General features: G+C 39.9%; 1 protein-coding gene across 5 annotated transcripts in view; it reads right to left on the minus strand.

Moving 5' to 3' along the window:
- Nucleotides 1–557: 557 nt before the first annotated feature.
- Nucleotides 558–25,905, minus strand: part of PTBP3 (polypyrimidine tract binding protein 3) — a 64,078-nt gene continuing 38,730 nt past the window's right edge. For 3 of the 5 annotated variants that reach the window (XM_054986224.1, XM_054986220.1, XM_054986221.1), the window contains 12 exons: nt 24,014–24,183; nt 21,543–21,689; nt 19,486–19,650; nt 18,937–19,047; nt 18,158–18,332; nt 13,800–13,877; nt 13,043–13,182; nt 12,628–12,661; nt 11,965–12,057; nt 9,921–10,137; nt 6,957–7,034; nt 558–6,156 (listed from right to left, as the gene is read on the minus strand). In XM_054986224.1, the coding sequence (XP_054842199.1) occupies nt 6,024–6,156; nt 6,957–7,034; nt 9,921–10,137; nt 11,965–12,057; nt 12,628–12,661; nt 13,043–13,182; nt 13,800–13,877; nt 18,158–18,332; nt 18,937–19,047; nt 19,486–19,650; nt 21,543–21,689; nt 24,014–24,183 (1,541 nt within the window). In that variant the 3' untranslated portion in view covers nt 558–6,023. The remainder of the gene's footprint in view (nt 6,157–6,956; nt 7,035–9,920; nt 10,138–11,964; nt 12,058–12,627; nt 12,662–13,042; nt 13,183–13,799; nt 13,878–18,157; nt 18,333–18,936; nt 19,048–19,485; nt 19,651–21,542; nt 21,690–24,013; nt 24,184–25,905) is intronic. The other 2 variants (XM_054986222.1, XM_054986223.1) reach the window with 1 other exon arrangement.

The raw sequence follows: 25,905 nt of genomic DNA on the forward strand, positions 1-25,905 counted from the left end.
AAGATAGAGTGTGTAGCTATGTGTTACATCAACCCACACATCCCTCTTCATTAGATTTAGAAAAACACACACACGAATGGAATAGCTAGTCTCAACAAAAATCGTGTAGAAGTTATTTGAGGCAGCTCAAATTCATTGCTGGTCGTAGCCTTGCTTTGGCCAGTGCATTGGAAACACAAGTCAATATCTTATCCGTACACAACTGTGATGTAAATTATGTCATAAGGATGTTCCATGAAGATGCAATTGTCAAAGACTTCAAACACAATCCAGAGAGAGCAAGTGTAAAATGGCCAATAGAGGGAAAGGAACACAAATAAAAACAGAGAGACATTAGCTGTACATTAGAAGGAGAAATCCAAAGCAATAGACAAGAACGCAGAAAAATTTGAGAGTACAGATGTCATGACATTTATTAAGAGGCATGCTACAACTAGAGTTGTTAGAAAAAGAGTTAAGTATAGATACTCAAGTAATAATCAGCAAATACACAAAACTTAAAAGAAATGGAGTATACGGCAGTGTACAGAAGTCCAAATTAACCATGCACTACGCAGTTAGAAAATAGGTTTCTTTAATATTTCAACTTCTTTGCATTTTTAACATCAAGTCATCTGAACAACATGGAATCCTTTTCCCCTCCAATGCCGCAAGCTGCTTAACAAATGAAAGCTGGTATTGTTGCTTATCAAAATATACAAGACAATCGATGTTTTATTTAATATAAAAACCATGTTATACTTGTTCCCAAAAACCTTTTTTTTTTTGCCAGGTAAAAAATGTTGTTACAAATATTTACAGCATTTTCTTGTGTTTAGATTAATATTTTTTTACAAACTGAAAAAGGGACTTAGGAACACATGAAAAATTAGGGAATGTCTGACTCCTGTAAGCATGCTCCTTTTTAAAATACAGTACTAAGCAGTCCATTAGCCCCTTGCCTTATGCCATTACATTTGGTTCACATTTTTTAAAAGTAGCTTCTCTCATCAAGTGGTCCATTCACCGAGAGCATTCATAAAAAGGCCACTTGCAGAGTCTTTCAGAAAAGAGAGCTGAAGAGAAAACTGACAAGATGTCTCAGTATATAAGCAGAGCAGACAATCTTTGGTCATTGCAATGAGGTGACAATCTGGTGCAACGATCTACTTGGTCAGTCACCATATTTTTGAACATTTACAGGAACTGTAGGATGAATTGGGAAAAAACCTAAAACATTTAAGAAATGAATCCAAGAATACAGCTGGTTAGATTTCCACTATCATCCCTAATACTGGACATAGATTCAAGGACCAAAGTTCCCCCAAAACACGTACCCTTCACTTATCATGGAGGGTTGGTTGTCTTGATACTAAGGTCCCCCCCCCCTTACTTCTCCACTGCAAGCTATCGAGGGCAACCACAGCCGAAGAATTTAACTTGGATTCCTGCATGTTGCAGCATACTGATGCTACAATGGCAGAAGGCAAAGGGATAACAAACCCAAATGGAACAGTTACAACTGATTGCACAAATGGACAGTTCATGGGTCATTTGGTTTTTACTATATAAATACATATTTTCTTGAAAACAAGAGTATTGATTTGTAAAGACTGAAAGTTTGCAAAAGAAAAAAAAATACACATCTACCGAAGGCACATAAACTTTGGTCCCATTTTGTGTTTTTCTTTAAACCCTGAAATTAAGTTTTAGAAGTTTTTCAATTTCAAATAATTCCTAATTGTTAAGATTTGTTAAGAGAACAGTCTCATATGTAATATACAGATCTTTGCAAAGACAATTAGGAGTTAATTTGCTTCAAGAAAATCTCTGTGCAACTTGAACAGTTATCAGCACAACAGTTTAAATGTGGCAGTTTTTTCAGTTACCAGTCCACCAAAAAAGTAAAAGGCAAACATAATGGCTTTAATGCAGTTAACCACTCAGCCCCCTTCTCCTTTGAAAATATCAATATGTACTACATAGGACAGGATGAAGACTGAACAGGAAAATCTGAGGTTTCTTCATTACCGAAAGAAAGCCTATACACTATGTTTTACAGCAACAAAATTCCACCGCATACAATTTCTCCATCTGTGAAAAGAAATAAAAAGAGGTGCCACACAGACAACTCAAGGCTACATTTGGATATATAGGCACAGAGAGCCATCAAGGTATCCTCCAAGCACAGTCATAGTGCAACTGACAGGGAGACAAAAGGCAACCAAGTCTGGGAAAGACTTAACAAAGGAATATTTGTTTGAAGTTCTATACCTTGCAAAGACATAGGGTTGCCACTGTGAGTTAAGTAAACAGTGCAATCCGAGCTTTAATTGCAGTTCTAAAATTTGCTTCTCTAATCGTTTGTAAGGCTAATAAGCAAAGACTCCAATATGTTGAACTACTGAAACACCAGCAGTCTGTGCTGACCACAAACTCGCACTCTTTCCCTCCTTAAGCCAATTTGGAACAAAAGAAAGAAAGAGATTACTTTTCCTTCCAGTATTTATCCAAAACTAGCAGCTTTTTGCCCTCAGGATGAAAGCTATTATGGCTTAGGCTCTAGTAATGAGAGTCACAAGTGACTGAAATGGACTATTTAGTTGAAATGTAGTTTTTAAACACAGCTCTTTCACAACACTGATGAGCCCTGGACCTAATTTCAAAGCTATTTTGGATGTAATTTGGAATATGACATATTACTTTAATAAAAATATTTATTCTTACAGTTAATAGGAGTTTATTAAACCACAGATTCTTATTCAAGACACTGCTTCCCTTCCTCCGGTATATTAAAAGGCACTGTTGCCAAGTCTTTGCAGCCAAAACATTAAGTTAGTTAATTGGTTAGGGACCTGAAGGTATTTTATCAGCTGTAGAGTCAGTGATTCAAATATCTGACAGGAAGAAGACTGAGAACGGAACAGTTTTCAACTCCAAAGCATTTGCGAGGGTCACACAGTGTTAATTTCAATCACTTTGAGGATTAATGGTGAGAGAAAAGAGAAGAGACTCAGTTGATGAAATGAATGCCAGCAAAGATCAAGTACTCTGGATAACTGGCCATTCTGTACTAGGGTGCTTGATAAGGAACCCTTTGCACAGAGGCTGCTATCCAATAACCACATCCTCTGAAGCAGAATCTAATGCCGCCATTCGGCAGCAAAGGAATAAAAAACAAGAAAATAGGAAAGCGAGTGTTGTCCTAACCTCAATTAAAGGGTTAGGGCGTCTATTTTTTAAAAGAAAGGTAAGTAAATATAACTTGCTCTAAATGGAACAATTGTTTTACATGCAAACAAAGTGTGCTGCCATTGCTCACATATGCAATTTATGGAAAACAGCCTTGTGAAAATAAGCCAACCACAAAGTGTTGAGAACACATGCACTACAACAGATAATATAATTATGACAGGACCACACAAGATAGGTATCTACCATCCAAATTTTGGTTGAACCATTTTAAAGGCGCCAGCATATAAAAATGTATGCCCTACAAAACACAAACGGCAATGATTGTAGAAATGACATTTTCTAGGGACAGAATGAAGCTATTTCTCATGTTGACCATTTTTCTCCCTTAACACTACAAAGTTGCTTTTTTAAAGATTAGTTAAGTCAATAAATTAAATGTTTGCAATGTGTATCTGCATACACATACAATATTTCACACTGCACACACACACAAACACACACAAACACCCCACCCTCACCCGTGATATTATACATTGCTAATGCTCATTCTCAAAACTTCAGGTTGTTTTTTCCTGCTTCACAGTTACATTCAATTCCAATAATGTCCCCCCTTTGTAGCAGCATTAAACACATCATGGTGACCAAACTTAAGGAAACTTTAACCAAGCTAAGGAGGCAGCCAATTCATTACAGCCCTACTTCAATAAGCTAGTTATCTCATGCCTAACTAGACTGTCATCCTGAACATGCTTACTTAGAGCCATGTTCCACTGATATCAGCTGAATGACAGGATCAAGTGCCATATTGAAGTCAGGCGCCTGTTTAATCCCACTGCTGAACTGAGGGAAGATCTTGATACCCTTTACTAGTTGTATACCTTTATTTTTGAACAGCTGTGAAGTCATGGTGAACTTAGGACCAGTCATTAGTGGACACTAAAATTTCTCTGTGTAAAAGCAATGTATCTGCTGACAAGTAAAAAATACACAAGTTTTAGTTAAGTGTCCAAAGGTTTCCCATCATGATCAGCTGGAATTGGGAACATCTACCCAAATATAGCTGTATAATTTAAGGAAGCAACGGTCTCACTGCCTATCCTTTCATCCTACAGCAATATTACCAAGAAGCCTGCATTTCAAGAATATTTACCAAGCTATCAAATTAAAAATTACCATTTTTAAAAAGAGATCTGAGCAAGATCTAATGCTATGGAGTTCTGCTGAACCATATTTTCAGAAGAACAATTTGACTTGCTAAAAAATCCCTAAGATGAATAAGCACTACCAGCCATTACACTCAAATTCATTTCTTAAAAAAAAAAAAATCTGTGTCCGACTGCAAAACTATTTAAGGATTAATCACCCTTAAACTTGAGGAATACCTTACGAACAATGAAGAATTTCAGTAGACATAACATCTTGAGACACCTCTAAAAACATTGTATTACAATCATAGAAATAACTTGTATATACCTATTTCACACACACAAAAAAGAATTGCATCTCATCTTGCTCTCCAAACAGGAGTGAACATTCAGTACTGAAGTTATGATGTTTATGAAGGAAAGCAAGTCCACATTTAGTACAGCAAGCCCAGTTCTGTTGAGTGAAAAGGAATCCTGAGACAAAAATATTCTCAAAGAGCCACTGGCTCAACAGGTTATATACCATCCAGAAACTGGAGAACATTCTTTAGAGCCCAACAGTGATGCCACTCAGCTGCAACCCCCAAAATATTGTGAAGAGGCCTACAGGATGGTCCCTGAATTGTCTTCAGTGTCACCTCCCCACCCCTGTACCAAAGCACCAGAAATCTGATTCGACTATTACTTATTAAAACATTTTTTAAATCACCAAACTTTTAAAAACTAAGATAAAGAAAAAAAAAACCTCGCCAAGCCACAATACAGTTTAAGATACTTCAGATAAAACTCTAAACTATTGTATCATTATAAGCACATAATAAGGCACATAAGAAATTAAGTAAATACACAGTAATTCTGATTTAAGTATTAGAGATTATAGTGGTACAAAAAACCCTTGAGGTTTAACTTTGTGTTTTTAAACAAGACCTTACCAAAAATAACCTTTCTAAAAATTTGTCAAACCATATGACAGACCTGAATTTTTTTCCCTTAAGAGTGTAAACATTTTTTCTCTGAAAGAAAGGTAAAAATTAAAAAAAAAAATGGAAATCAGGACACATTTGATTTTCTCCAAAACTGCTGTTACACATCATTTCATAGTAATAAAAACTAAACCTCGTGCCATGATTTTATACCTAGATAAAAGTGTCACTGAGCACATTAAGACAATTTACTGGTGTCAGCTATATGATTTGGAAATTCTTGTATTTCAAGGAGAAAGAAGGCCCTGCCTTTCCTCCAAGAGTTTCAATAGGTGTTAATTAAAATGTAAGTCCATCAAAAAATTCCACAAAGGATAAAAATGAACATTCTTTATTAGTATTTTAAAGCTATCTGCTAAGTTTAATTTGAAGGCATTTTTTGTTAGGGTAATTTAATGGGGCACAGAAATGTTGTGTACGGTCATTTTGGAACAAACTAAAAATTATGTTCCTGAAATCATTCAAAACAGGGGCTTCTACCGAAAATGTTTTGTTATTAAATACTAGATAAGAAAATTTCATGGAAAATTATTAGCCTTTTGAACAGCGAGATATAGAAAGATCATCCCTTGGTTCATTGTGTGTATAGAAATACACATCAACTTATCGCGAGTTTCATAGTTCAAGGATGCAGCGTTTATCTTGACTACTCCAGTCTCTGTCTGAAGGTTTTACTCTTAACTGTGGGTAGAGTCTTTAAAAAGAAAGTGTCCAACATGTATCAGATGGTAGATTTGGAGAAGGAAACTCTGAGGTGATGATTTTCTCCAAGATCATGATTGTGGAGCTCAATAAGAGCCTGGATGGCTTCCTCCACTGAACCCAACTGGATGAGAGCCATTTTGCGGTCTTTTCTGAAAATGAAAAAGAAATTGTTAAGCCCTAGCCACATCTTAACAGTTTAATGCCTCAAAATCCAGTGTCGTGCAGCAGTTATGAGGGTCAGACGAGGATTTGGAAGGAGCCGGTTCCAACCCATGCTTTGCCATGAAGTTTGCTGGGTGATTTTAGGGCAATCTTTATCTTTGCCTAATCTACCAGACAGGGTTGTTGCGATGATAAACAGAGAAGGAGAAAATAATCTACACAGACCTAAGCACCTTGGAGGAAGGGTGGGATTAAAATGTACTAGATGTAAATCACAGTTACTGGGTCATTAGCAAAACAAGAACACGACAACTGCCAAAAAGAAAGATGGGTGTGACAGTCCTACGTAGCATCTCATTCTGGTTATTTATCTCACTTCCAGCGAGACACAGAACAAGGCAGACAGACAATGGAAAGCTCAATTAAAACTAGAAGATCTTTAAATATTTCTCCGTAAGAAAGGAAGATGACAACTTATCAAAATAACATGCATCTCCTTCCTACCACATCAGACTGGCAAAGTTTAGTTTACTACATGTGGAAGATCTGTTAAATCAACAATTCTACCTACAGCCTCCCAGCCTGGTTGACAAGAGAACCACTGTGAAGGCAAGGGAAAGTTTAAGCCATGCAGATCTGGATGAACTATTTTTTATCCGTGCACATTAAATAGTAATTTGATTCTACATCCTTCTTCATTTGCTACCATTAATTAATTATAAAACCATTAATTAATAATAAGTAATAGGAGTTCATTGCAGTTTTCCAAATTATTGCAGAAACTTACGGAAAGAATTTGAAGTTTTTCACATTACATCCAGTATTTCCAAAAAGACTCTTCAAGTCCTCAACTGTTATAGGAGGTCTATAAATAGAATTGATTTATTTAGAGTAACTGTAGCATATAATCTCAATCCATATATTCTTGAGGCACTATCATAAGACATAGCAATAAAGCATTAAAGCAATGATACAGTAGCAAAAGAAAACAGGAATAAAACAATTAGCTAATAGCATTACTGTTTCAGATAAATCAGTATCAAAAGCAAAAAAAAAAATAAATAGTAAAGATTTCAATTTAAAAAACAGATCACAACATAAAGCCATTAAAGGAGCAGCCAAAAAAAACTTAACAGAATAAAAACAATATAAAAAGGAGTGGTAATATAACTTTCCAGTGCCTTATAGTCACCCATTTCCCCTTAGGATGTCAGGGAGGGGGTCACACAGCAGGGCCTGCAATGGCGGTTTCAACTGGTGAGCAGTTCTTCAAGCACTCCCGGGCAAGGCCATTTAAAGGCAACAACATTCAGAATTGGGCCCAGAGGCACACTGGCAGGCAGGATTACTTTTTCAATACTCACACAATGTGTTCCCAGGGTCTGAAGGCACAACATATCGCAACTGCCGGAACTCAGCAGCTCTGCGTCTGTTAGTGCCTCAGTGGGATGGGGCCTTTCAGGAACTGCCTTGAGGTTTTGCATTAATTGCAGCTCTTAAGCATGCTTCAAAAGCTGTCTCCCATACAGCGCTAATCTGGGAGTGATGATCATGGATAATTGTGGCCAAATCAATTTCCCCCAAGATTTTTCTTTAAAAAGCAAAAACAAAAAAATTAAAATTCCATAGCTTCAAAACTCAGAAATTTTTAACATCTCTAAACCAGTCTGGAAGGCCATGATTTATAGTACTGAAAGCCACAAACATATCCAGAAGCATCACCAGGGACACACTCTTGCCAGTCTCTCATTGAAAGTCACCTAGTAGGACATCCAAGGTAGATTTGGTCCTGAAAGCAAGTTGGAAGCCAGACTAAAATGGGTCTAGAAAGTCTGTCTCTACAGAAATCAAACAGCAGTATGTCTGACAGAAGCTAAACATGTTAATATGACTTTTACCCTAAAACTGCTTTATTTATTACCTATTAGTTTCCAAGCTCAACTCAAGATACTCGCTTAGATCCGAAGCAGTGTTTCCATGGACTTCCGCCCAGAGCATGACTTTCTCACCTCCTCCATCCTGCTGCAGTCTATCTCCCACCCCCATGCATTTCAGGGGACGTTTGGGAGTACAGCGGGGTAGGAGAGTGAGAAAGTCATAATCTGTGGGCAACCATCCTTGTGCTCATGGAAACACTGCTTTGCATCCAAGCCTTTAAAGCTCTATGTAGACATAGGATTCACGTATTTGAAAAATCACTTCTCTATCAACTCATGATTGGTTAAGGTTTTATTAGCAACAATTGGTTATTTTGTCAACAGGAACAGTCCTCTAAGACTACTCCACTTCTCTGAAATACTACCTGCCTTGTGGAAAAGCCTGATGGAAAGAGGTTTAGAAAAATCCATCTTTGCTGAAACTTCAGGAATGGTCTGAAGCAATGTTATTGGAGACGACTCCATATACATATACATATGGATGGGTATAGTCTTGTTTCCTTCTACGTTTAATTCATGGTAAAGCTTTACAGGTGATTAGTCAGTTTTGTTATGAAGGTTAGCTGTATTTTTACTCTACATTATTAGCTGCTTCAAATGTTAAAAGAGACTGGATGTAAATTTAGAAACAAGTCAGCAGTGCCTGAAGGTTCACAACTACCACTCACCGTGGCCAAAAGGGGTGTTTGCTGATGGAAGACAACATTATTCAGGTGCAGGGACTTTTTTTGTTTAAAGAGAGGTTTTAGAAATAAGATGGTCTTCAAGGGAGTAGCCCCCACTCCCAGGCACAGCTCTTGTTTAATGGGGTCTTCAGTAATCCATAGTCTCTCTCATGTTGACTAGGTACAATAAACTATAAAGAGCAAGGATGGCGTACTGCAGGCTGCACTGAACAGCATGCCCATATCCCTCAAGTCAAAGAATATGAAATTAACCCAACAAATAAAAAACCCTCTGATACCTGAAACTGTACAGCCAAACTTGAGGGGTCTAGCTCATGAGAGACTGAAGTAATTTTATCTGTGAACTGCTGTATCAAGTGTCACATCTAGCTACTGAATGTCCCAGGTTTATATTATCAAAGGCAAAGAGACTACAGTTCTTCACCACCTGTAACACCCCAGGTAGTCAGATATTCTTGGATGCAAAGGCAGTACCGATGAAGTGAAGCTGCTTCACTGCTTTCACTGCCAGAGAGTAGGCATGAAAATGTGCTCCAACGGAAGTGTCCCTGGCATCCATTTTAGTTTTATCTCTCAACTACATCTACACTCCTTTGTTATCCTGCGATAGGCTATGGTCACTCCTCTATCCTGACCATCAAACTCTGGCTGACGCTGCACTGAAAACTTGGAGGACAGAAGAGTACTGTAGTCCGTACAGATCTACTGATCGTTTTGATGGCATTCCTGTACTTCTCTGCAAGCCATTTTGAGTCTACATTGGGAAGAAAGGCATAAAATGCTTCATTTAAAAATACGTTAAGTACCATTGTTCAAAAGTTCATTTTCAGATGACTCACTGTAGAAGCTTGCACGTTTGACGTCTGTAATCCTGCATGGAAATATGTGAGACACTCCCATTTGAAATCGGGGATTTATGCACCTGGAACGATGCAGCCTTTAACTACAGACCACAGATCTGAGAAGCAGGCTGTTCTGAGAACAGCTTGTTCATATCACAATGCAAACAGTTTCAAAACAGAAATTTATTTCTATGCCATGTGCAAGCATAAAACGGCACCTTGGATCAGGCCTATAGTCTACAAATTAGATCAGGCTATTGAGTACCTCCCATGTCTGGATACTTACGGAATGTTGGAGAGGTGCAGAGTGGCAGATGGTGGGAAGATATTTTGGAAGTTCTTTGAGCCAGGTTTCTTAAAGCGATGCAAAGGGCTATTACTATAGTCCTTAGTCAGGCCCTGGTCCTCTTGTCCCTCACGAGGGAGCTGTACTGTCTGATGCTTTGAGAGCGTAACACGAAGCACCTTCCCATAAAGTTTTTGTCCATTTAAGTGATTCATGGCTAAAATGTTCAAGTCAGGAAGTTAAGATCTGGAAAGAACAGCTACTCTGATTCTGACCTACTCTGAGTCTGTTTTGACTATCAATTAGTGATAGAATTGGATATACAGTTCACCTGACCTTAATTCTCGTTTATATTTTCACATTTTAAAAGCCAGAGTTCCAGTTTTTCCAAAAGATTTTTTTAAAAATACAATATTACTACACCAGCACACCCTTATTTTGGGCAAAACAAGTTTTCTTATATACTTTCTTCCAGCAATTTTAGAAAAACAGCAAACAATTTGGTATCAATTTATAGCAGCACTTTTAAACTAATATATTATTGCTGACTATTACTAACACACAAAGAAGGGTGTCTAGTTTAAACAACAGACTTTCCATCTTTATAAAAAGGAAATAACATCCTACTTATAGTATGGGGGGAAAGAATGAAGCAGAAAAACCTGGAATTTTTGCAGGTCCTTTTTAAAAAGAACGGCTACAATATCTAGTGGAAAGAGCTGTCAAGTCGCAGCCTATTTATGGCAACTACAAAGAGTTGTCAAGGCAAGATACATTCAGAAGTGGTATGCTGTTGCCTGACTGTGTAGTGACTAGGGGTGTGCACGGGGTTCCTGCTTGGGGTTTACCCGAAGCGGGTGTCATATATGCCTCCTGCATATCTGCCATGAATGTATATTGGCTCTGCCTCTGGTCTCTGAGAGTGTGGGAAGTTCTTTATTGCTGCATTGCCAGTAGGTTATCTCACGAATGTTTACTTTCTCTTCCTCGCTCCGCTGAACCAGTGTCCTTGATTGCCAGCTGAAACTGGCTCGAAATGTATCCTTCTTGAGAACCAAAGATAAGTTCCTCTTTCTCACTTTCTGCTCTAAAACAACGTCTCACTCCAACACCCCCCCGCCCCGTTAACGGTCCTCTTTCCCAAAGGCGAAAATATTCCCTATAACTAACACTGCTAGCCCCACATACATCACTTCTGCCAATTCCACTGTCTGAGCAGCTTGTACTGAATGGATCTCGAATAAAATTACTTCAACTGGAACACCTGTGTGTTAACTGTGGAGAACTTGGGGATCTAACTGCCAGGGACTGACAGCAGGAAAACAATCCAGAACAACTTGAATCCCAAATTGGCAAGCTGCTTCAGGATTCAGGTATTTAAACTACTTCAGTATGCTTTGTAAAGGTTCAGAGCACACTGAAGTGAAAAGGCCAAGGGAAGCTTTGTTCCAGCTCAGCTCCACCTCCACGCCCCTGGACTTACCTGGCTTGCCAATCAGCTGAAGCAAGGGTGCAAACTTTAAAGCGCCCCTGTCATTACTCCAGCTGACTGGCGGAGCTCCCCACTGTTGCTCCAGCTGACTGGCAGAGCACTACCTGTAAATGGCATGGGAAGCACTTTAAAGTTTAAATCCCCCGCTGTTGCTCCAGCTGACTGGCAGGCTTCACTTTCCGAAGCGACCCAAATCCCCTCAGAAAGCTTTGAATCAAGATTCTTGAATCAGGCCGGCAATGCTGGACCCAATTCAGAAATCCGGAATCTTTACAAATCTTGTCTGATTTGGGTATTTATCCCGAATTGGAAACCTGAATAGCACACCTCCAGTAGTGACCCTGGACTTCGTTGGTGGTCTCCCATCCAAGTAATAACCAGGGTCAGCCCTGCTTAGCTTCCAATATCTGACAAGACTGAGCTAGCACAGACTACCCAGGACATGGCAACTACAATATCTGGAGCTTGTTAAAAAAAAAAAATACCACATTGAACGTAAAACAGGAATGAACACAGCACCACAAAAGCCAATCTTTTACTGTCTGACCATACCTAGCTGGGATTGGGTTGCATCTGCCATCTGAACCAAGGCATTTTCCTTTTTATTAAACATTATTTTCACACGATGAACGTCACCATAAACACCTGCCAAAATGAAAAGAATGTTAAAGTGCCTTGAATTCCCGGAGCATCAGTTATCACATATTGTCAACGCAGTTATCTTGAACATCTTACTGCATGAATTCTTTAAGTGAATATACCTATAATTGGAAGCTGGTATAGTTAGACATTTGCATAGATTTTTAGGCATACATCTTTTAAATACACAGCAATACCGTCCTAAACTCAGAGATGCACCAAATGCACAGTCCTAAGCTCGGCAATACTGAATTGCAACTGGAAGAAATAAGTTTACCGTGACCCAGTGATCACTGGAAATACATGCAGTTCGTGTTACTGTTTCAACTATTAACACATCGGCAGATGATGAAAATCCTGATAAAGATCTTTAACATCTATGAATTATCATCCTACAAGTTAAATACAACTACCTAGTAGAGCAGATTGTTCTAATGTTCCCTATATTAAAGACTGCAAATGATTAACTATGAAAAAAATTGACTGGAATTAACAGCAGTTTTTAAAGAATAAAAATACAAACAAAGTAAAAGGTATTAATTTAATTATTCTAATTTTGTACACAAAATAACTTACCAAATAAGATGAAGAGCCCATCTGGTGAGATTGCCTGCATTAAATAGAACAAGATTACAAGTCTACATAAAATGTATTTTATGTTATTTATAATCTGCCTTTCTCACTGACTCAAGGCAGATATGACAAGATTATTACAAGTCACAGGAGTGTTAGGAACATTAAAATTATCTTATGGCCACAAAGAATCCTTAAAAGATGCCTTGAATTGTCATAGTTATATTAGAACAATGATGTTTCAAGTCATATTTGCTTAGTTATATAGAACACAAGAAGCAGTGGTCAGGTATGAGACTTTTCATTGGTAATACTATTATATTTAATCGCTGATTTGCATTTTACATTTTGATAAGTACTGCAGATTAAGCAGAAATCTTCAACGGTGTTATGATTAACAGTACATGTATAGCCTTACATCAGGATTCAGATTGCTAACAAGCAAGACAGAATTTCCAGGAATTCCAGTAACTCCTGGGATGGCCATCCGCCCAGTCATGGCAGAGGTGGTGATCGTAAGAGGACCAAGCGCACTGGGAACACCTGGGACCGACAGACCTGAGAGCAAAAAGAGTTCCATAAAAACCACTGCAGAAGAGTCACCTAAGTTACAGTTATAGCTAAGCAGCTGTGCTGGTCTGCAGTAGAACACCAAGATTTGAGTCCAGTGACCCCTTAGAGACCAACAAGATTTTCAAGGTATAAACTTTTGGGAGTCACAGCTACCTTCTTCAGATACCTTCAGAAGGGATCTCTGACTCTAGAGAGCTTTTACCCCGAAAATCTTGTTGATCTCAAAAGTGCCACCGGCCTTAGATCCTGCATACCTAGTTATGTAAGGGTTTGGTTTTTAAACCATGTATGCCAGACCATGTGTGCTAGTAGCTATATATAGTAAAACTAATTCCATGAATCCCTATTCAGCTTTAAATCAGCATAAACATTTCCAAAGCCCAAAAGGGAATTGGTATTGAAAAGTTATATTGTTATAGATCTATGATTATGAACAAGACCCCTACCAGTACCATAGGCAAGAGAGGCAGGTTAAAAGGTGCCAAAATTTCTCTCTACTCTTTTTGTTCAGGTAAATGTATTATTCATTTTACTTTTTAATAAACACCTGTTCTTCAGGTAGCAACTGAAGAACAAAATTAAACACATTAAAAAGGACTTGCCTGCAGCTTGGGGAAAGCCAATGGCAGGAGCAAAGCCAGCAGCCCCTGCATATGGTGAGGAGATGATGCCTGGAGTGCCTAAAATGGAAAACAGATACTGCAAAATGTTGTATACAGAGCACATAACCAGATTCAGAGTGGATTAGCCTGACACTTATTTGTCCGAGTGCATCTGCATGCACACACTCATTCAGTCCCTCCGGTCTCCTCAGTCCATGTGTGCTACTGCAGGCTGTCCTTACCTCCAGGCCATACAGGCAGTCATAGGATCCAACTGGCTTTAGATTCTGCATTAATCTTGTTCAGTATCAAACATAATAGATTTCACTGAAGCACACACATACTAGGCTGGCTCCTATATGTCAGAACTATGGTTTCCAGAAGCCAGCTTCTGGCTCACAAGCTTCTTCCCTCTTGTACTTGGATTTCCCCTCCCATACTTCCTCCTTCACAGCAAACCATAGTTGGTCATTTCATGTGAATTTGCAATTCAGTATTTGGTGTTAGAGGAATGATTCCTTTATATCTTGGAGTATGCCAACATACTAAAATGCAAGTGCAGAAACTAGTCATGCATTCAAGGCCCCAGGGTAGCACCTAGCAGGGGGTGGGTTTTGCCAATTCCCCCACCTGACAGAAACTGCCCCCCCTTGCGCCAGCACTGTTCCCAGGAGCCACTGAACAGCAGGGGAACAACTGGCCAGGGGCAGAGAAGGAAGTGGGAAAATTTGCTTACACAAGCACTGTTCTGCTTATGGCTAGACAGGGTCCAAGCCTCCATCATTAATTATGTGGCAATTAAAGTCTTGCAAAAACAAAGTACAAGAAGATATATCAAAAACAGGGGTGTGTTGTGAACTACAAATTGAAAACATGACCTAAAGCCTCAATGTAAAAAAAAATGTGACAAGCATGCAATTATAAATATTCAATGTATAAACAAGTATAAATACACAGAAAAGGGACAGTATAAATACACAAATATATAATACATCAAAAAGAGTAAAACAGAAGACAAGCACATAGGTTGCCAGCCAAACTCCATTTCAAGTGAATTTATACATTTATACTGTCCATTCTTCTGAATATTTATACACTTGTTATTTATTTACTTCATTTACTTCATACCCCACCTTTCTTCCCAATATAATGGTATGCTTATCGTATTTGTTCATATTATTGGTTCATGTAATGTTTTCAAGTTGTAGTTTACAACACATTCCTATTTTTGACATATCTTGTACTTTTGTGCTTCATTTTTGCAATCCTTGAGAATGTTCCTTGTTTTCTCTGTTGCAATTAAAGTCTCAGCTTAAAACAGGGTTGGCCTTGATTAGTACTTGGATGGGAGACCACCATGCAGTCCGGGGTCATAATGCAGAAGACGACAATGGCAAACCGCCCCTGAAAGTCTCCTGCCGTGAAAACCCCATGAGGGGTTGCCATAAGTTGTCTGTGACTTGATAGTGGTTTCCACCCCATAAGCTATTTAAAGTCAAGTTATTCAAACTGAAATTCTGATAGAAGAAAAAATATTAACAGCCTGCATTTTCATGTGATCCATACACTCATATGACATCGTTGTCTGAGGTTATGTTTCTGACATTGAAGAGGTATGTATGCAAAGGTTCCACAGGCAGAAGGCAACTGCTCATGGAAGGGTTGTTCTAAACCTTGTGCTACACAGTGCAAAGGAAATTAAACCCTCAAAATATTACTATGATCTAGTGTCATGTCTCTGCAGAACAGCACTAGCAGTTCTTTGGATCCAAGCTTCTGAAAATAAAGCCAACCTTTACAATGAAAGCAGCACACACAAAATGAAGGTGCAAAAAAAAAAGGAAAAAAAACAATTAGTAGGCTGATGTGTAGAAAAGGTCCAAAGACAGAAACAGGTTTATCTGCATTTCCAGAAATATGAGTTCATACTCTTTATGATGATATTGCGCTACTTCAAAAAAAATTAGCACTAAATCACCCCCTCAAGCAGTTAAAACATGTCCTTCCATCTGAATATGTTCTTATCTTTAATCTCAATGTAGCAGCTTTACAGATACTACAAAAAAAGACGATCTATTTTACATTTGTAATGCATACATTAGTCCCTTACATGGCTAATAACTGGCAATAGATGTCAATCGTTTGTTCATAGTTTTTATTTTCACTGTAAGTCATTATACAAGCAGCCAGTAACAAAAAGCTTATTCAGCCAGAAAGGGCCTGCATGAATACTGATACCACATGCAGACATACAATACTGCTGTGTTTGTCTAGAACAGCAAGCATCTGAGCATGCAGCTCGCAAAAGTCCTTTGCTACCTGTCGTGGAGCTCAGAATTCTAGAGATGTGATTAACCTACTTTATACTGGAAGCTAGGTATACCTTTCAGACTCAAAGGGAAATAGTTACTCAGACATCTACCCCCAATCAAGAACAGCCACTGCCTCCACCACCATTTATTAAACCAAGGGCTGGATTATTACTTAATGTAGCTGTCTAGTGTATGCAGGAGTGTTCTGCCCAAAACAGTGAACTAGTGTAAGAGGAAATCCACATAATATATATAGCATGTCAATCGTTGTAAGCTGGGACTTGCAGGTTTGGAGTGATAGAAAGTGATGTATGAAACAGCCCATGTCACCAAAAATGTGTATTCCGTAAGAATCTTGCCAGAGACAGCTTACGGAATACTCATTCTTTGTTTGTGTCATTAATCACTGTTCAGAAAGTGAGTCTGAACTCTGAAGTATATACTGCCTCATGTCCACAAAAGATTTTACAGTTTTAGGAAATGTTCATTTTAAGATCATTCATTCATTATGAAGGTGTTTTAAAAATTATATCAGCCCACCATAGGACAACAAAACCTGGTTTGGGATCATTAATACTTTTCATAATAGTCTTCCAAGCAATAGTATGTGAATACAGGGCTCATCTGGGGGGGGGGGGGAACGCACCGGAACACCGTTTCCGTAGTTCCCCCAACAGTCAGGTGGCTCGCCCACCAGACTTTGAAAAATTTGGGGCCGTTTAGGCCTCGATTGCGGCCGTTCCAGCCCGGATTGGGGCCAAAACAGCCTGGATTGGGTCAGTGCCGGGTGGGGGAATGCTCCCCTGCCAGGCACCAACCCGATCCCAGCCATTCAGGCCCCCTATCCGGGCCCAAACAGGCGCAAAATGGCCATTTTGGGCCTGTTTCGGCTTGGATCATGGCCGAAACAGCCTGGATCGGGGCCAAAACCATCCGGAGAGGGTCGGTGCCAGGCAGGGGAAGCCTCCTCCGCCCGGCACCAACCTGGTCTTGACCATTTAGGCCCCGATCTGGGCCAAAATGGGCCAAAACAGCCATTTGGGGCCCGTTTTGGCCTCGATCTGAGCCAAAACCATCCGGATTGGATTGGTGCCGGAAGGGGGAAGCCTCCCCTGCCTGGCACCAAACCAGTCCAGGCTGTTTTGGCCTCAATTCCAGCCCAAACGGGCCCCAAATGGCCATTTTCGGCCAGGATCAGGCCTGAAACCATCCAGATCGGTGGCAGGTGGGCGAAGCCTTCCCCGCCCAGCACCAAACTCAGTCCCAGCCATTTAGGGCCTGATCTGGGCCAAAACGGGCCCAAAATGGCTATTTTCAGCCGTTCTGGGCCCATTTCGGCCTGGATTGGGCGAAACTGTCCTGATCGTGTCGGTGCTGGGCGGGGGAAGCTTCCCCTGCCCGTCACCAACCTGGTTCCGGCCATTTCAGCCCTGATTCAGGCCCAAACGGGCCCCAAATGACCATTTTTGGCCATTTGGGGCTGGTTTCAGCCCGCATCAGGGCTAAAGCTGCCAGGATTGGGTTGGTGCCGGGTGGGGAACCCCTCCCCTTCTCGACACCAACCCGATCCAGGCCAAAACATGCCCCAAATGGCCATTTTGAGCCTCTTTCAGCCTGGATTGGGGCCAAAACGGCCCTGATCGGGCCACTACCAGGTGGGGGAACACTCCTCCCTCTGGCAGCAGCTAAATCCTAGCCATTTTAGCCTGGTCATGGGGCATGGCACAAGCAAATGAGTTATGCTAATGTGTTATGCTAATGAGTCCCTGCAGCTCTTTTTCTATGAAATGACCCCGTGTAAATGTCAAACCAATATTTTACTTCTGTTTTCAGTGCAATGAACAGCAAAATTCCAGTGCCAGAAGGCAAAAGCAATTTGTATAAAAGTGAAATCAATTTCCCCACCCTTCCTCCAAGAAGCTCAGGGCTGCTTGCATGGTTCTTCCTCTTTGTATCCTCATAATCACCATATGAGGTAGGTTAGGCAGAGAACAAGCCAACCCAGTGCCACCTAGTGAGCTTCATGGCAGAGTGGGGGTTTCTTACCAAAAGCAGCAGCCATAGTAGGGTCAATGGAAGGCTGCCCATCACCTGAAGGAAGGTCCAGACGAGTAAAATCTCTGCTTTTATCATTGTTGTATTTTACATTAAGGCTTGTGAGCTTGGAAAAGTCAATACGAAGAGTGCAGCAAGCATTGTAGATATTTTGACCATCAAGAGTCTATGAAAGAAAAAGGAAAAATACTAATGTTTAATCAGGTTTTGGGGTGGCCGTAAGTCAGCTATGACTTGACGTCCCTCTTCACCACCACCAATCAGGTTTCATGCTCTAATCAGCATTCAGAAGAGATTTGGAATAGAAGGGGCAGGTGGAGAAGGCAGAAGAACATCATAGTATTTCTTTTTTTAATTTACCTTGGGTTTTTTTATGTCATGGGCACAAGGTACTGTTTGAGTGCATATTACCACTATGTTCCTTAAGCTTTGGGGTCTCATACAGCCAAATTAATTTCAAATTTCATTTATTTTGTGCTGCGTATTACCTACACTTACGGTATACCATTTACTGCTTTCCCAATCAGAGCACTTAACTGCAGCTATCAATTATATATATTTATAAAAACAAAGAAATAAGGGTTAAACAAGGCTTTTTCTTAAATGCAAATGGAAAAGGAAGACTCTTCTGCAATTCATTAGTATTTCACAAAGCATCTTTACAATTCTGTTCAACAACAACTCTAATATCATTAAGACTACTATTGAAATCAATGTATGCAGCAAATTATGAATGTGTGTTTTAATGCAAAGAGGTGGATAACTCTTACCATTTTGGCATAATGTGCATTCCCTGGGTCAGCATATTGAAGCAAGGCCTGAAACTGATTGTTCTTTGTGAAAGTGATAATCTTCAAAACAGTCCCGAACTTGGAAAAGATCTGTATAAAAATTCAGGTAGTCAATTTACACTTCTGTACTTTTCAGGAAATGGCTGGACATCTAAGCAACACTGATAAACCAAATAATCAGTGCTACACTTACGGACATGGAGACTTTGGTCTATACTATACTAATGTCTCAATAGAAGGATCAGCTATATTTAATGCTAATGCAGACATGATATAGTTAAAACGCCAAGGTAGATTTTTATTTATGCTCTGAGAAAAAAAGCGGAACAAGTTCTATCAGATCATGACATTTTTCCAATAGGAAGTCAAACAATTAACGAGTGCAAGAAATTGGAAGAACAGTATATAAGACGCAAGTCTAAAATGAATAGGTAAATAGCCCAAATGCTAAATTTGGCTTAAATATAATAGCAATAAACAGAATTTGACAATGGAAAAAACTAACCTGAAATTTGTGCTCGTTCCTACCTGATATAGCACTTCTAGAGTTACAGGGTAGAAGAGATTTTCAACTATAATTCGAAGAACAGAACTCTGGCCGGGGGGTAGTCCACCCTCAGTAATTGGAACACTTGCAAGTGCCAAGCCTCCAGACTGTACAGCATTCACTGCTTGCAATGCAGCTTGAGCTCTCTACGGGAGGGGGTTGAAGAAAAGAACAGACTTACATACTGTACACACTTACAGACATTCTAATGGTTTACAAGAAAAGTTATTTTAAATTCTCCATATTCAGGACACAATGGTGGTTATAGATTTATGTTGCCCTTCATTTCAGGGTGTAATGGAAACAAATCTTTTAAATATGTTTTCAAAAAAGCAAAATTTGGAGTAGTAAAAAAAAATCAATCAATCAATTATTCCCTTTTAAATTTCAAATGCTCTATTTCCTTTTGACAGGCAGTAGATGAATAGTTCATGCTCATTCAGGTATTTTGGCAACTCTACTACAACCCCAAAGCAAGGGCATATAATGTGAACTGGAGAACTATGAATATGGGTGATCTAGTAGGCAGGATTAAAGAGTTATCACAATTTGATAAACAGAGTGTAGTATACAGACTCTGAAGTGCCAATAATTCTTCTCTCTCTCAAATTCAGGTGGAATTATGATTTTTTAAACTTTCCTAGCATGCTAGGAAAAGATTTGAGGCATATTTGCTAGACTGGGCTATGCAGCTTGTAAGTAAAGGTTAATGGTATACTGACATACATTTGTGTCATGAGGCAGTGGTACTTTGGATAAATTAAAATGAAAGCAATTTATTTGGAGAGTCTTCCATTTGTACAATGTCTGATGATATATTGGGGCATCAGGTGGCTCAAGACACTATTGAAAAGAGTTTACATTTTTTTTTACGAAATTGATGCACTCCTAATGTGTATGCCATCAAGGAAGATCTTTGCAATAAGATTTCACTGAAGAACATCCATATTATTTCACTACAAGAGAACACCAATAGGATGTTCAGTCCTGCATTACACACCCTGTCTACTCTCTCACACATATCCCCTATGTGTAGCGAAAATATAAACATATTCACAGTTTATGGAGCACAACTATTCAGAATAACATGCTATCTGCTCTGACGCTGCACATTCAGTTTTCAAAAATAACAGCAGGAAATTGTCTTTCTACTTATGCTTTGTATGTCTGAATTTTACAAGTACAATAGTACAGGGATTCAGTTTCCAACAGTTAACAGTTGCAGAATTTAACAGTTTAAAAGGAGGGCCAGAAGACATGTCAAAAGTCTTTTTCCGACTAGGCTGGGGCTAGACTTTGGGACCAAAGCTTAAATTTGCTGAAATCTACCAGCCTTGTATGCAGTTTACTTATTCCTCCCAAGATGTTCATTCAGTTTCTGACTTTTTTAGGGAGGGTGGAACCACCCCTGCCTCCAGTTGGTCATCTGGCATCGTATCCAGTTGAATCTGATCTGCTAATGGGGCACCAGAACAGATGTGGACAAACTGACAACTAAATATTTGGCTCATCTGCTATGCAATGAAGCAAGTTGACTGTGAAAGTAAACTTAGTTCACACAGCAACTGAATTCTAAGGGCGATAAATGCAAGCCTTCTGCCTCATTCATCCAGGAGGAAGGAATGTACAATTTAGAACATTTTGCAGAAACTAGATTCTAAAACAAGTATTGGGATCACAATAAGTAGCCAATCCCAGAATTCCATTTGAAGATCTAATATTCAACCCGGATAATGACATATAGTTAGGTAGAGCAAGAGAAGTGAAGGAGATGTCTTTAGATTTTGACATATAATATCACAATAGCACTAAGTACAATATGGCTAATTGTAGTAAAACCCAGAATAGAAGGGGAAGATCATTATGATTTTATAAAGGCAACAGTGGAACTGAAGTTCAACTACTCAGTTGAAATTCACTTGGCCTCACTTATACTACCTATTTGCAGGTTTCTGAAAACAGTAAGTGGCTCAGCAATCTTTTACATATTCGCTTATTAATGCATGCTATAAATTTTTCCTGAAAGTTGCACACTTACGGCCTGATGGGGCATATTGTCCGTCTTAAGTTCTCTGTGATTGGAATACTGGATATAAACAGGCTGACTGCGGAGGTGAGGAGTAACGGGAGTGTAGTAGTTCACCATGGTAACAGCAGCTTCTTCTGAAGCCATTTCTAGGAAAGCCTACAATTAAACACAAATAGGACAACTGAAACACTACACAAACTTTTCTGAAAGCTTGCAATGTACTTACCAATGCATTTATAAAAGAAATCTTACTTATATTTATCTCGGCTAAAAATGAATGTGTTAAAAATAAGCTATTTGTTATTTTATTATGTAAGTATATGTTCACTAACCCATGGAAACCTTCCTCATGTAATCATTCTGCTAGGCCAGGTGCACTAACAAGCTTCAGATACTGAGACCATGCCCTACCCTGGAGTAACCATTAATTGCTTTTAAAAAGCTATGTGATTTTATGAAAATAAATAAGATCAAACCCACAGTAACTGAGCTCCTAGCCGCTTTACTGTTTGTGTTTCCATCAATTCCCACCTTCCACTGAAGACTGTCAGTTTACCACATATATTTCCTCAGGGGTTCACTGCCCTCTGGGAGGACATGAAGGTAAGCACAGGAGGCTACAGTGGTGGTGGTGGGTGGTGAGTTCCTGTTCACCTAACATATCCAGCTTATGCTGGACAGGATCCAGTCCAACGTATACAACTTTGTAAAGCGCTTACTTTACTGCTATACAACATCTGCATGCTTTGGAGTTTACCGAAGACTAAGACTCTAACAGCCAAAACTGCAAGCTGCATTCAGACATCATAGAACAAAATGGAATTTGTTGAACAACTCACAGTCACTATGTCAGATGACCATAAACTAGCAAGTTTGGGTTCCCATTTTAATTGCTGGTAGCCTTCTTTTCTGACACCAAGCAGTATCCCTCGATACTATCACAAGAACCCACATGCTATTCTTCTTCTGGTAAAGTGCATCAGTAGCCTACCCACCATCGGTCAGTAACAATACACGAGTTGGGCAGGAGCAGTAAGTACAGAGTGAGATAACTCCCCCTCTGCTTAGCAACTTCTCTAACATCATATATCTCCCCTCATCTGACATGCACTGCACACTTCCAAAGAAATGCATCTTGTTGATTTTCCTTGGATATGAACTGGTACCGGGGGGTGGGGGGGGGGGATGCCAAGTATCATCTACTTGTGAAATAAATGTGGGATGGAGGCAGAATCAAGAGGAAGTGATATGCATTGCATTTCCAGAATGACTCATAGTGTCAGGGAGGGGGAAACAAGGGAGAAAGGTAGGGATTCAGGTGTGCCGTGCACTGCTTCTGTTTTGTCTAGAGCAATTTCTGCTGTTTATGTTGGCAACGTGAATAAAAGCATTTGTTTGTTCAACATCTTTTGTTCTGCTGCCTTTTATATCTCCCCTTGGCATAGGCTACAGTCATGCCGTTTAGAATGGAACAGCGAGTCACTCAAAGGGAGGGCAAATTCTGAGATGGAACAAAGAGCTGACTGCAACAAGGATTTTTGGCCACTCTAGGGGGGAGACAGGGGAGGGCAAACACTGTATCCAACTCCACGTCAAGAACTATGGAGGAATTCTTCCCATTAATGAGAGACACACCTCACTGTTACCGTTTTTCTCAGCATTCATTCCACTCAGGGGCATGGCACTCTTGCTCTTTTATTTACTTACTTCATTTATAGTTTACCCTTCTCATAAACTATGCAGCAGAGTCTAAAAGACAGCCAAAAAAATTCAGGGACTCAAAACACACCTGAATGACCCATAGACTGAAAGCCACTGTGCTAGGACTAAGGCAAACCAGTAGCTGTTTTCAGACATCAAGGCTTACAAACCAAAACTTGCCTGCAATGGGCACAAATGCTCTCCTCCTTCATCTGAACAGAACGACTGAAGCCTTGAGAATCAGGAAGCTTTCAGGGTTTGAATGCAGGCACGTAAGGAAACTGGAGTTTGACTCAAGGCTTCCAATATCACAAAACTTACAATCGCACCTCACATGTGACAGAAGAATGGAGGGGTGTGAACATGGCAACAAGCTGAATTCATTCCAGCCAAATAGAGATTTGATTGCAGCAACTTGAGATACTAGAAGAATATATTCTCAAACTATAAAGCTTGAGAATAGCTTAAGAACTTGAAAGCTTGATTTTAAAATAAAAAAATAGTATGGCCTTGATTCAACCGCACAGTTCCCTCAAGAAGGCCCCCTCAGTAACAACAATAGGAGGCTGCAGTGGGCAGAGGAAATCAGTGGAAATCACTACCACTTAGTTTAGAAAACTAAAGTGTTCAGAAGAGGTTGGACACAGGTCTTTAGGTAGAAGTTTCTTTTACTGATATGAGCCTACATTTTCTCCAGAGTGCCTTTTTTAAAAAGATCCAGTGTTCTACATAGATGCCATAGGTGCCGTCATGGGCAAATATTGCACAAACGTACATACCTGGCTTTTTCCTTTCAACATCAAGAGATTTGTTACTTTGCCGAAAGGTAAACCTAGAGATATGACTTCTGCTTCAGTGACATCATTTGGAATTTTACGAAGATGAAGGACTCGAGATGGGGAACATGGAGATCTGTCTCCTTTAAATTTCTTGCTATCATTCCCATTAGCTAAAATATAAAAAAAGGTAACAGTTTTGCACAAACAAAATTTCTTTGTAAAATATAAGACTGAAGCTCTTGCGAGCAATGTTACATTAGATTTCTTCCTACTCTAGTATTCTTTAATAAAGTAAATTCAAAGATACTGGAAGCCTGAATTACACCCCCCCCCACACACACACACTCATCTTATTGCCTCTTTCTTGTGACTACTGCCACCATCTGCAGTCCAAACTGGTTCCCTGTAACATCTACTTCTAACTAACTTGTTTTGCCTCTCCTCCACAAAAGTTATCTTTGAAAATTAAGGTTTTTCTGCAAACCCTGGCAGTAGGTGTGGTGGGCACCGTTATGCAGACTTACCTGTCTTTAGGGGGGGGGCTAACCCTAATCTTACACAGAGTGATGCCAGTTTGTTTCTTTCACAGAAACTTCGGTTTTACTTTTAGCTTGTAAACAGCTGTATCAAATTGTAGCTGCTGAATCAACAGCATCCAGAGGAGCTAAGACAGTGGGAGTCTTCTGAAGAGCAGCACCGGGCTCCATGGCTAACTGCACGGATCCATAAAAACATCAGACTAGATCAGGCACTAGTGTCACAGGGCAAGGGGTAGGGAAGATCAGAGGTCTAGGAAACGAAGAATGAGAAGGTCTGAGAGAGGTTCAACAGCACTGTTGCCAAGATTCTGTTTCATAAGCAGGCCCCTCTACTAGTCTAGATAGCAAGAGCAATCCGGCTGACTGTGCAAGGCACTAAGGAAGCTAACTGGACAGACAGCATATGTACCATGAAAGACCCTCCAGCCTTGTCAAGCAAGTATAGGAGGGACAGTGAACTGATCATAACCTACAGTTAACTTGGAAAGTGCCAGCACAGTAAGGATAAATTGACTTGGCATGAAGTGTCTTCCTACATCAGGCTGGAAGGTGTGAGCTGCTGGCAGGCCATCCAATCCCATCTTGTAGCCTTCTTTGCTGCCAGCACATTCAGGACTAGAAGTTAAACCCCATGAAGACGGAGGTCCAACATTTGGGCCGTCAGCTGACAGATTCGGGGATTAGTATCCCAGCCCTCAGTAATGCCAGCATACCTGCCATTATTGTGTTATGCAGGTTGCGCTCATCATAACTGTTTGCCAAAGTTATATTCTGTATACTGTATAGGTCATCTGAGAGTGTCTTAATGGCTAACATAAAACGCAGGAGAGCCAGTGGGGCCTCTCCGTTAACTGCTGAAAATATGTACTTTCACTTTTCCAGCACGTGTCCTTGAAGGAGAGCTGTTAGCAGTGAACACTGTATCTTTTCCCAGAGACTGGGATATTTTCACTTTGTACTTCAATTAGTCTAAACTAACCAGTTCCCATGAAACTTCTTTGGGGTTTCGCGCCAGAATGTCAACGGACCCAAAAGGTGGGAAGTTGCCCTATAATTAGTAATGCTTTTGTTTGAATTGTCACTTCTGCCAATTGCTACTTGTGTGAACACCCTGAATTGTATGGATCTCTAATAAAGTTGCTTCAACTGGAACACCTGTGTGTTAACTGTGGGACCTAACTGCCAGGGACTGACAGATGGGGTACCATTGACTTCTGCATCAACAGTAAGGAGCCTGTGCATGGTTCTGGATGCCTCCTTATTAATGGCAGCCCAGGTCACAGCAGTTGCCAGATCTGCATTTTTCTATTTTTGCCAGGTCAGGCAGCTAGTCCTCTATCTCTCGGCCCCTGA

This window comes from Eublepharis macularius, chromosome 8 (assembly GCF_028583425.1).
Source record: "Eublepharis macularius isolate TG4126 chromosome 8, MPM_Emac_v1.0, whole genome shotgun sequence".
In the NCBI taxonomy this organism is placed as follows: Eukaryota; Metazoa; Chordata; class Lepidosauria; order Squamata; family Eublepharidae; genus Eublepharis; species Eublepharis macularius.